The sequence below is a fragment of the Mercenaria mercenaria genome, chromosome 11 (assembly GCF_021730395.1).
Source record: "Mercenaria mercenaria strain notata chromosome 11, MADL_Memer_1, whole genome shotgun sequence".
Classification (NCBI taxonomy): Eukaryota; Metazoa; Mollusca; class Bivalvia; order Venerida; family Veneridae; genus Mercenaria; species Mercenaria mercenaria.
This window is the reverse complement of record NC_069371.1, coordinates 52,942,364-52,955,268: the sequence shown is the minus strand read 5'-3', so window position 1 is coordinate 52,955,268 and position 12,905 is coordinate 52,942,364. Positions and strand designations below refer to the sequence as shown.

Genomic DNA, 12,905 nt, shown 5'->3' with positions numbered 1-12,905 from the left:
AACTTTATGCCCTCTTATCTTTGTACAGAGTTTAAGCACTTTCAGTGTTATGCCCAGGACAAGTAAACTTAATAAAAGGATTTTTTTTTAAAGTAATCAAAAGTTACTTTGCACTTCATCTCAATATATTCTTTATCTTTGTATGAACATTCAACAAAATCACTTGAAAAATATATATAGTTTTTAAAGTTATTGATACAGACAGAAACATGATGCAAGGAGGGAGTCCGTTTGCCTATAGCAGAGAGATACTTTTAAAACCACTTAGTTCCAACAGAAGAAGAACCACTAACTACAGGCGCGGACATGGGATGGAAAGAACTATTACCCTCTGCCTTTTAAGTGTGATAACAAGATATGATCATCAAAATCTTTGTCTATAAAGAAAACAGAAACGAGACAGTTCAAGACAACAATAATTACTGTTGTGCACTATTCTGGCGACTTTCGATGACTTTTGTGATAAGAAATATATCATTTACTTACCATAAAAAGATCAAACAGACATCAATATCTTATTAATCATACATTAACGGCCGACTCAGACAGAATATATTATGATATAGTACATCTATAATTCAGCTTTCAGCAAATTCTTTATATTGCAAGTCACATTTTCTTCCCCAGCCAAGATAAAAATCTTTAAATGACATTTAAGAAATCTGACATTAAACCTTCTCGAAAACCCACTCTAAAAAACCAAACAGACATTAAAACCATTCCATACAGCTTATTCTTAGGACACAATTTATCAAGCTAAACTCCAGACCTGACATACACTTTTTTCATCTAATTGATAAAATCTTAATGGTTTTTGAGTTTTTTTCCCTTCTCACTTCAGATCCTTTGATAAATACCCTGTCAACACCAGACAGTGCCAAGTATTTTCCTCCTTTCTCAATAAACTGTTTATAAATATCGAAAATGTCTTTTTTTTAAGGAGATATAAAAGTATGATCAAATGTAATAAGCTGGTCTGAGAACACAAAATATATCAGAGAAGCAATCTTTCAGCACTCGTTAATTTTCATAATAAAAACTATCATCCTTCCCAAACCCCAAAAGGTAAAATTTAACAAGAAAAAAACTGGCGAATAATCACACATTTACTTACTATCCAAGACAATAAGATACTGTAGGTGTCTAAAATTCATGGATTTCTAGGTTGGGCCATTCCATGAAACTAAATCCCTATGTACACATAAAATTCCTGTTTTTTCCTTAAAAATTAAAAACCACAAATATAAGCCCCAATGAAACTGCATTTTTGGATGAAACCACGAAATTTGGTACCCATGAAATTAAGTAACTTCACAGTACAAAATGTACTATTAATCTGACAAGACACTAACAAGAACTTATCTGAGCTAGATTTACTTAAAACATTTGGAACTATGAAGCTGTAAAATATCAGAAACTGCAAGAACTCTTGGATATAAATTCTTGAGCTTTTTCACCTTTGTCTTATAATACAAGAGCTGTCACAGGAGACAGCGTGCTCAACTATTTTGATGCTGGATAGTGAAACTGGGCACATCTGAGGAAACTGGAGCTGTCACTGGAGTGTTTATTAACTCCAATGGTGGGTGAAGATATTGCACAATAGCCTGAGTCTGTGTCAAAAATATTAAGTAATAAGAGAAGTACAGATAAAGTGTATCAAGTACAGCCTAAGCAAAAAGGGGGCATAATTAATTAAATATTGGTGCAAGAGTTATGCATCTTGTATCGTACGATGTGGGTGATGATGTGGAACAACTACTTCAAGTTTGAATCAAATGCATTTCATAATAACTGAGATATAGTGAAAATGCATCAAAATTAACTTTTAATTCTAAGTAAAAGGGGGCATAATTCATGAAAAATTGGTGCCAGAGTTATGCACCTTGTGTTAAATGGTGTGGGTGATGATGTTGAACAACAATTTTAAGTTTGAATCAAATCCATTCAGTAATAACAGAGATAAAGTGAAAGTGCATCAAAACTTTAACCAGAAATTCTTAGTAAAAAGGGGGAATAATTCATGAAAAATTGGTGCCAGAGTTATGCACCTTGTGCCAAATGGTGTGGGTGATGATGTTGAACAACTATTTTAAGTTTGAATCAAATCCATTCAGTAATAACAGTGATAGAGTGAAAGTGCATCAAAACTTTAACCTGAAATTCTAAGTAAAAATGGGGAATAATTTATGAAAAATTAACTTTTAATTCTAAGTAAAAGGGGACATAATTCATGAAAAATTGGTGCCAGAGTTATGCACCTTGTGTTATATGGCATGGGTGATGATGTTGAACAACGATTTTAAGTTTGAATCAAATCCATTCAGTAATAACTGAGATAGAGTGAAAGTGCATCAAACCTTTAACCTGAAATTCTAAGTAAAAAGGGGGAATAATTCATAAAAAAATTGTGCCAGAGTTATGCATCTTGTGTCATATGATGTGGGTGATGATGTTAAACAAGTATTTTAAGTTTGAATCAAATCCATTCAGTAATGACAGAGATAGAGTGAAAGTGCATCAAAACTTTAACCTTAAAAACTAAGTGAAAAGGGGAGATAAATCATGAAATATTGGTGCCAGAGTTATGGCCCTTATGTCAGATGATGTGGGTGATGATGAGGAATAACTATTTCAAGTTTGAATGAAATCCGTCAAGTAATTACAGAGATAAGTTGAAAAAAGAGAAAGTGTAAAAAAACTTTAACCAAGGTGGGGACGCGGAAAGACGCCGACGCCAGGTCGAGTAGGATAGCTCTCCTTATACTTCGTATAGTCGAGCTAAAAATGCCTGAGATCTCAAAAATTCTTAAAGAAGCGTAAGCAACTCCTATTTTCTACTGCGGGGCTCAACTTAACAAATCACATAGAAATATTCCTTCTTCCTCAAACTTTGATAGGATTCTCCAATTTTCACCTTTTAGTCACATTTTCTTAAGAATATTTTATAGCAGACATTAAATTCCACACTTGATATTGTCCCTGGTTTTCAGACAGGGACAAAGTTCTATCAATCCAAAACATAAATTCTTACCTTAATTTTACTCCCATTTTTTCTGTTTCACAATAAATAACTGACTTTAAGGAAAAACTGTTTCAAGTTTTATCTACCCAAATGATTACAAGGAAATACATTTGGTTCAACTTTACATAACTTCATGCCTTATACAGCCTTATACAGGCATGATTATCTTGCCTATTTACTTTCAGTGACACTTTCCCTCTTGTTTGATAATCTATTTGCCAGTAAGGTCACACCAACAGTGATAACATATAGTAATACAGACCGGAGACAACTGGCAATTAATTAGTCACCAAACTATGTAAGAACATTGACATCACAGGGACAGGTGGAGCCATACTAAAGGAAATTATTTTATTGTATAGGTCGGTATCAATTAATTTATATAATTGATTAGCAAATGATTGCTAAATTGAGCTGTATTACCGGTAAGCATATTTAACGTCTAGGGAACACTTACTCAAGATCTTACAAAGAAAAAGTACATAAATATGTATTGGGTTTAGCACCATATTTCAACTGTATCTGAGCTAACCTGAGCAGTGTCCCTGGATTCTTTATGCATGGAACCATTACTAACCTGTTTTCCACAAGTAACTGCTAACTTCTCCACATAAATTAGAGGTAGAGGACTAATGATTTCCGACAAAATGTTTTCTATCAATTCAAAATGCAGAACATACGCCTCACCCGCATGACTGTTTAGGTGCGGTAATTGATTAATTTGCATATTGGTAACTAAGTTTAAATATACCATGTATAAAAGGTGCCAAGCTATTTAGGTGCGGTAATTGATTAATCTGCAACTAAGTTTAAACATATCATGCATAAAAGGTGCCAAGTTATTTCCAAAGGACAACCAGTCTTATTTTTTATGTAGACCAGCTTTAAAATGTGAACTCTTGATAGTAAATTTTTCCCCAAGATTTGACCTCCAGACTCAATTTGGCACAAATAACCCAATTCAGACTTAGATTTTCTTTCAATGATTGTACCTTCAGACCTAGTTCTTGGCCCCAGATGACCCAGTTGAAACCTTGACCTTGCTTTACATAAAAATAAATAAATTTTCGGACAATGTTCATGCAGATCAGGTATAAAAAGTGTCGTTCAGAGTTTACAAGGCTCTTCTATAAATTTAGCTTAGTGACCATGTTTTTTATCCTGTATGACGAAGATTCAAAACTGCCCGTGATTTTATTTAAAATTTGGCAAATTCATTTGCAGAGTTCCATTGAGAATAAGCAAAAATTGTGATCTCTAAGAGTGTTAACAGTTGAATTATTGAAAACACAAGACACCTGTCCAATGACAGACATAGTACAATCACATTTGCTCACCTGCCAGTCAAAAGTACACAGTCTTGTATATACAGGCACCTCTACCAAACCAACGTTTGGACAGCTGTACAAGCTATATATGATGCTTCAATGCAAGAAGCTTCCTCTGCTTCTTTTGTAAGCAAGGTTTCAAGACCCTCTGGTATAAAAATATCAAAAACACTGAAGAAGTGTGTGGGGATGAATATTGTGACCCCTGGTATTGTAGTTGGGTCTCTTACTACTGCATTTGCTCTGAAACATTTGAACTTCAATACATCTTCAGTTAGTAATTTAGCAACTAGCCTTTTAGCTTTTGTTGTGCCCAGTGGTTCAAATCCCACATCAGGTGTGTGCACTATTTTTTCATTAAGATTATCCCAAGTTACTTTGGAGTCACAGAAATCAGGAGTTGCACATACACAGACAGGTCAAAAGTATTAAAAATGAAGATTAAAGGGGAGAAATGTATTACATTGTATTTCTGAATATATCCAGCTACTACCTGGCCATTTCAGCCCATTATTTCTGAAGGTAATGCTCACACATTTACTGGTTTGAATCCGGCACCTACAAATACGTAAAAATTACTTTTTATATTTTCCTTATAGAATGCTAAAAAGTTTTTGATATCTAGCACAAATAGAATGAAGTTTGACACAAACCTTTTATTAAATTTCCTCTGTGGTTACTTGGTTTACACAAAGATCCGAAATACTCCAGCACTATCAAACACTGACCCTATCAACACTATACATCCTTCAAAAGAATTTTATCAAAACTCATTTTCTACATTATTTCACAAATTAGAATATAAATGAACAAAAACAGAATTGCTGACACATCATATTGTTTGCAATTTGAATATTATAGGTTATCATTCATCTAAATTTTCCATAAAATGACCATTGTATTTACTATGTAAGACATTTATCAGATGGTTTGAAAGCCACCACAATATCAATGAAGATCAAAGTTAAAATAACACATACCCCAAGGGTGAGGTTTGTAGGTCAGGTTATCTGTAATATAGTTGACAGTCCGGGTTGAATACCCGCCTTCTCACTGATCAATCAAAGCCTTCAATTACTTCACTTGACCCTTTTGTAACAGTTTCACCTAAGGCTCTGAAAATGCACTAAAATTTGCAATAAAATGACAATTTTTCACAAGGATAAAGCAAATACTCAAGTTTTTAAATTACTTTCTACACTTTGATAATGGATTCCTAAAGATACTGTGTTATAAGTGGAGTGGGATCACTAATTTTCTGTAGTATTATTTTCTCTTTAAAACAGGGTCTTAAAACTTATAACTGTATAAGTGTTGAACTTAAATAACTCTAGTTATAAAGCTTGATCAAAATCATCTACATTTTGACACAAACCAGACTTTTTCATGACTTCTTGACAGAAATGCCAGTACTAATATTTTTAGTATTGTGAACTATCTGTGTTGATTCCACTTCCCCTCCCTCCATTATGACTCATTCACATAAGGGAGGTAATTTCTTCTCTTCACACAGTTAGTACGTAGTTGCATCCTCCCAGTGATTTGGCAGAAAAGAACATTGATTTTCATATAAATCCAAAAATTAATTTAACTAACATTGATCATTTTGTTTCTGAATCCTTCAGTAACGCTCATGCAATCAAAACTTGTGGAATGTACTGCACAATTATGAGGACACTGCATCTCCAAAAATTGAAGACCACAAGTTTTCTATCAATGAAAAATACAGTGGGTTTATAGGGGTAAGGGATTTTTATAGTTATCCCAAAAGTGGTTATGATAAAATTTCAACCTCCTGTGATAAAATTTGACATGATGAATTGTGTTATTACCTCCCTTTAATGATGATCTTTGTTGAAAAAACACTAGATTGTCTTTGTACACTCACAAGTACAAATTACAGTCACTGTTTAAATACTTATGATCTATTAACTGTCAAAACTATCTTAAAATATTCATACTGTATTTTTTTTTCAAAAGTTTCTGACCAATTCTTTACGACACCAGACATTGTTGATCATTGAAACAGACATCTTTGAAAACTGACAGGTACATCTCAAATTTGTGTATACATAACTGACCAAGATACAGAACACTTTTTTGAGCTTTCTGAGTCTGTATTTGCTTAGAATACATATAGGGTCAGAATTTCACTAAAAATAGAAATAGCACTTTCTTAAAGAGTATTTTTTTGTATTTTCTGGATCATCAAAAATGTTAGGTAATCTTTTTACACTAAACTATATATTTTCTTATTTGGCATAAAAAGAACATCTTTCCTGTTTATAAAAATGGGTGGCTGCTGATAGTTATACAGTCCAAATAATTTGATGTCAGAAGTGATTCCGAGATATTTTCTTGATAGGGCAGAATCCCTCTCCTTACATCAAAACCAGTAAAGACCTTTTCTCTGGTGAAAATAGATTTAGGTAAAAACATGACCAGGCAATATACTTAAACGATGAAATTGTAAAACAAAATAAAACTGAATAATTTTATGATGGTTTAAACACAACAGTTAAACATGTTAATGAAGTGTTAACACTATCTTTCATTTGGCTTCTTTCCAGGCATCTTAAAATTTCATTATTTTTGTTTTTTTATTCTTATAATGCGATTTAAAAATCCCCGCATAAAATTGTCGAGGAAGGTTCACCATAGAAAAGGTCATTCCCATGTTGTACGTGGAGGAGAAATACTGACCTGTGCAAAAATTACCACAATATCGTGACTCACGTACAACTAACAGGTCTAGGAAAGCGGTATAATTACAGACTATCTATAAATCAACAGATTTTTCAATCTATAAATTTACAGTTTGTGTGTATGAAAACTGACGACATTACATTAATTCTCAAAACCGCAGCTTAAAATTAACTGGTTTATGTACAGTATACATAAATCAAGGTCATTTTTGTGTTTCAGCCATTTTTTGGCATTTTCAGAAATATGTCAACAGAAACGACTGAAAGTTACAACTGACCTATATTTATATATACCAAAAGCAAATCAATTAATTTCAAGCTGCAATTTTCAGTCTTAATATACTTTTAGCAGTTTTCATACACTTGATCTGTAAATTTGCTGACTGAAAAATATAGATAATCTGTAAATATACCACTTTCCTAGAGTATGTCCATCAGCAGGGTAGATCTACCTGTGCTTGCCCCTACACATTTAATCTCATTTTAGAAAAATAGTCTACCTTTAAAATACCATTTTAAGGTTCATGTAAAGCGTTTGAGACCACCCCTTAGGTAAATTTTCATTTTGGAAATTATACCGGACAGAGTCATAATATTCATAACAACACACATATATGGAGTTGTTCAGAAGAAGTAGAAAATACTTTCTATAGAAGTCACCTTGTTTGGTAATATGTATTTTGTCTTACAAAACATGTACTTCAGCTGTCCACATTCTATTTTGTACTTAATATCAAACTTCTTTTTCAAACATATTTTTTCTCTAAGTTTGTTTTTGATGTGACTATCTTACATACTTACCTAGGTACTCCGGGAAATGAAAAATAGTTTACTTTTATATTTGTTAAAATACTGCAGTTTTTTGTCAACTTGACAGCTCTACTTTCACTTTCATTTTGCAATTTCTGCATTTTTCTGAAATGTACATGGTTTGTAACACTTTCAACTCCCGGAGTACCTGGACAAATGTGTTAAGACACACAATAAATACTTTTGAAAAAGAAGCTTGATATCTTCTACAAAATAGAGCATGAACAGTCAAAGCACATGTGATATAAGACAAAATGTGTTGTTCAAAATGGAATAACTGGTCTTGAAGACTTGAAAGTTTCTTCTACTTGTTATGAACAGTTTGGTGTATTCTTTATGATAGACCAAGGCCTATGTGGCGTAAAAAAACTAAAACAAAAATTCACCAGAGTGGTTGTTTCAAAAGACTTTACATGAACCTTAATACTAATTGATGATACCGTTATTCAGCACTGAAAAAAAAATCTTCGACGTAAAAAAAATCGCGAACAACTTGCACGTGCAACAGGTCAGTTGCTTTCCCATGTGAATTCGGCACTTAAATTTAGAAGACGGTCTGTGAATCAAACAGATATTTAAAAGAAGTTCTGACATTTTCTTTTAGTGTTACCGTTTTCAACGTAATATCAGCACTGAAAGTTAAAAAGTGCATGCGCCCCGAAGGCATGGCATGAATGCAAATGGCGGCTTTTCATTAAGGGGACATAACTGGTCCGACCTATTCAAAGACAATACGGGTAAACATGGCTCAACCGTTCCTGAGAAGTACAGGTGTCTGATTTGCTGTACAAAAAAATAAATTAATATAGATTTGGTCATTTCAAGAGTCTTTTTAGAAATATTGTTCATGTTTTTTTGAAAAAAATGTCACAAACTACTGTGAAAATGACATTAATTTTGAAATTTACAAAAAAGAAATTAAAAAAAACAACAACAAGATTGAAATTTGATATCATTATTTTTCATTTTTGGAGTATTTTGGGACACAGGTGGAAAAAAACTGACTTTATGTCATTTCTTTTTCAGAAAACATAATTATTGTAATATATATAAACGTATATGGATCATAGAACCGTACTGTAACTTAGGTACGTTACTTTCACCTGTGGTAAACAGGTGCAGTCAAACCTGTGTTTAGCAGCCAGCCAAGGGAGCAGCATAATCTGGCTGCTAAAGGCAGGTGACTGCTTAAGAGAGGTTGAAATTAGAACAGAAAGTCAGTTTGGGAAGTAAAATGACTGGCTGCTTATTAAGGCAGGTGGTTGCTTAATAGAGGTGACCACACAGGCAGGTTCAACTGCCCTACATAATATCACCTCGATTTCAGGTCCGGTACTTGTGCCTGTGGTATTTGACCGGAAAATATGCTTGTCACCCCAAAAACGTCAACATGACACCCGTGGATGCTGTTCTGCATGGCTGGAGAGAACTTAGAGCTTTAACATTGTTTAAGATACACTGAAGCATTTAATTTTTCACAAAAACATCCTTCGTGAACTGAAGTGTGGTGAGAGGACATGGTAACGTTATGTATTATTACTATATTCTGCAGCTATATCGTTAGTCTTGCATTAAAACAATATTTCGGTGCCATGGATTATCCAAGTCACACAGCGTCCGAAAAAAAATTGTATATAATATACGTTGAGCTTAAAACAATGAAAATTACCAAACAAGAATAGCACTTTTAAACATAAAAAACTCATCAACATGAAAATCAGAGTAGTTTATCACAACTCAGTATGTTAAATTCATTTTAGGTATTAAAGATCCAGACGATCAAGAAACTTAAGCACAACAAATGTTGTATAGTCTCATCAAATGTTCAAGATATTCTAACATTACATTAAATACAAACATTCAGGTCAATCGTTTTAAATAAACAATTTCAGACTGTGCACCTGTGTCTCATCTAACTCTTTCTCAGTCTTGTCTTTTTATTTCCAGAAACCTAAATACGTACATGACGTAGAAATCTCTGAACCCTGAAACAGCAAGTTTTAATAAATTTTCCAAAAATGTTTAAGAGTAACAGTCAGTGTCAGTAGGGTGTGCACAGAAGTTACGGTCAAATTTTGAACCAGGCACGGCTCAGGACCGGACACTGTTACACCAAGAGCATTAGAAGAAATAAAATTACAAATTTAACGTATAATTCAAATACTTTTTCAGAAATCTTTAGACACAAGAGTACTGCCCCCTTCTGGCCGTTGAATACTAGTAGCAATGTTTTAATGTGATAGTACCCGTAAGGGGACTTTAGACAATAAATAAAGATATATAAGTGGTCTCCGTGGCCGGTAGGTTATATTCGTTGACTGCCTCACATCTGTAGGTTAGAAGCCTCGTTTATGGTATAAAATATCTTCATGTGAGAAGGACATCAGTCTGACATACAGACAGTTGATGGTTCTACCCATGTGCCTGTCCGTTGTGAAATAATTCTTGGAGGAGCAACTGGTATTTGTCTTTTATCAAAAGCTGGTGGTTAGCCACATGACATATACTTGTGTCTATACGAAATTATACACCACCATCACCACAACAACAATATAACGTCAACATCCGTAGCTCTAGTTACCTTCCATAAAAGTCCACCAAAATGCCCTAAAACTAATACTTACGTCTCATGTTTGGACTACTGATATATAAGTAGTGTCTCCTACAGTTGCGTGATCGGCAATAGCAAACCCGGGTCTGCAATCGAAGATGTAACTTGCACTATCCTCACCATAACAGTCCACTCGAGGAGTCTTACTATAAATGAGCCTATTATTACGAGTGATAATTTTTATTTATTGTGTTCTTTTTGGGCTAGGAAATTATCATACAAAGTTCTATCTACTTATTAACACGGTCATTATCTTCATTTTCAATTTTGGCGGTGCAAGGGAGGCAATTCAAATTTCTTTTTCACTAATCTTACTCGTCATATGACATTTAACTTAAAATTATAGGCCAAAACTATCGTGTCTGCTACATCGTGCTGTCGTGTTGACGCCCCCGCCTGAACGACAACAAGATCACATGAGGACACGACAGCACAAGGACACGACAGCATAAGAGCACAAGGACACGACAACACAAGAGCACAAGGACACGACAGCACAAGGACACGACAGCACAAGAGCACAAGGACACGACAACACAAGAGCACAAGGACACGACAGCACAAGGACACGACAGCACAAGAGCACAAGGACACGACAACACAAGGACACGACAAAAGTGTAACAAGCAGTAACTGTGCTCTTCAATTTGGAGGAAATAAAGATATATATATATATATATAATTATAAGCAAATAATTTCATTAGTCAATTTAAAAGAAAACGACTGTTAAAAGTGTACATAATAAATGTATGTTACGGTGATCCTGACTAAAGAAATTATTTTGAATGGAATATGTTTACTGTAATAAGCTTAGCTTTTAGAATTAAATGGAGTTATTTGAAATGTGAGCTTGGAGTGTAAGTAGAACGAAATATTGTCTTCGAGTAGTTTGGCACCAAGTGTTGCTGTTTAACATGTACATTTGAACTTAACATAACAGATGTCCTTAAGAGAGCACAATCAATTAAGATATCTTGAACATGGCTGGCGGCGGGGTGGGTGCGGTTACAACTTCACATGTTGAAGGTTTGAATATTTTTTTAAAAAAAGGAATGGAGGGTTGGGGGTGGGGTTTGAACGGGTGAGGGTACAAAAACTTCACATGTTTATTATAAATATTGATGGAAAATTAAAAATGAAAAAAAAAATGTTGGGAGGGGGGGTGCATGATCAGGGTGGTGGGCATGACTGGGTGGAGGAGCGAGGTGGGGGAAAGATACAACTTTGCATGTTGATAAATATTCATGGAAGGTTTAAAAAAATCTAAAATAAGGAAAGAAAAAAAATTGGGGTGGGGGTGGGGGGGGGGGGGGGGGCGGTGTGACCACGGCGAGGGGGTAACCAGGTGTGGGTACACAACTTCACATGTTTATAATAAGTGTTCATGGAAAAGAATGATAGAAGTTTAATGAAATTCTACCAAATGGTAAGTTTGTTATGTACAAATATGTGGATTTTGAAACAATTAACGGGCAATAACTCTGAAGTCACTAAAGAAATCCGGACAAAATTGTGTGTGTACAACCACATTATGGTGATCTAAATTCAGTTTAAGTTTAATAGTTCCAGGTCAAATATGTCACAAGTTATGAAGCAGAAATTGCCATATTTATAGTACGCTATATAGTTAACACTAAAAACTTCTAAGGGCCATAACTCTGGTGTTACTTGGACAATCTGACTGAAACTTTACGGGCCGCATAACCTCATAGTGGTGAACATGTATATGAAGTTTTATTTAAATTCCCAACCATTTCCTAGATATGCCTCCGGACGGACGGACAACACCAAAACTATATCCCTCCGACTTCGTCGGGGGATAAAAAATGCACTAGTTTTTCCCCTGTCATGTTGGCGCCCTAATTAGTCGTGCCCTCGTGTTCCCGGCTGGTGCTCCCACGACAGAATAGGACAGCGTACCTACATGTTTAAAGTGTCTTAATTTCTTCTTTACCTTCTTCAGTAATGATTAAATTTCACATAATTTCATGCATTTTGCCAAAACAATAGTTATTTATGAAAGAAAAATCGGAATTTACTCCATTTTTAAGCAATTTTTGGGGAAAAGCGAACTGGGTGATATCCCGCTGGGTGATTTACTTAAATTTGTACTGTTTCTAGCAGTATCGGCCTAGACTGGATGCTGGAAAGATAAATATCACGCCAGCCATGGGCTCGGTTGGGAATAAGTTGTTCCATCCATTCCAGGTAGGGATTTTCGTCGACTACCCACGTTAAACAAGAAACTTTACCTTTAGGTTCCTGGTAGGGGTGAAGTGATGGTGATCTACACGGATTTCGTTATATTTGCCTTTGTAAAATACAATCAGAGAGGTTTGGTGTCGGTGTTGTTCTAGAGTTTGCCAGTTAAGGGTATTTATCAGGTGGGTAACACTGCCATTGTAGTCCTACAGATATAACGTGC

The 12,905-nt window shown here is 34.6% G+C and overlaps 1 protein-coding gene across 2 annotated transcripts in view; it reads right to left on the bottom strand.

The window, feature by feature from the left end:
* Positions 1–5,457, bottom strand: part of LOC123531444 (protein cordon-bleu-like) — a 93,116-nt gene extending 87,659 nt beyond the window's left edge. Inside the window, exons 1-2 of one of the 2 annotated variants that reach the window (XM_053517452.1) lie at positions 5,334–5,457; positions 5,007–5,100 (exon numbers count right to left, since the gene is read on the bottom strand). Coding sequence is in view for 1 of the 2 variants with exons in the window: in XM_053517449.1 (XP_053373424.1) it covers positions 3,035–3,051 (17 nt within the window). In the remaining variant the exon portion in view is untranslated. Of the gene's footprint in view, positions 1–3,034; positions 3,067–5,006; positions 5,101–5,333 lie in introns of those variants that run through there. The other variant, XM_053517449.1, reaches the window with a different exon arrangement.
* Between the last annotated feature and the right edge of the window lie 7,448 nt (positions 5,458–12,905).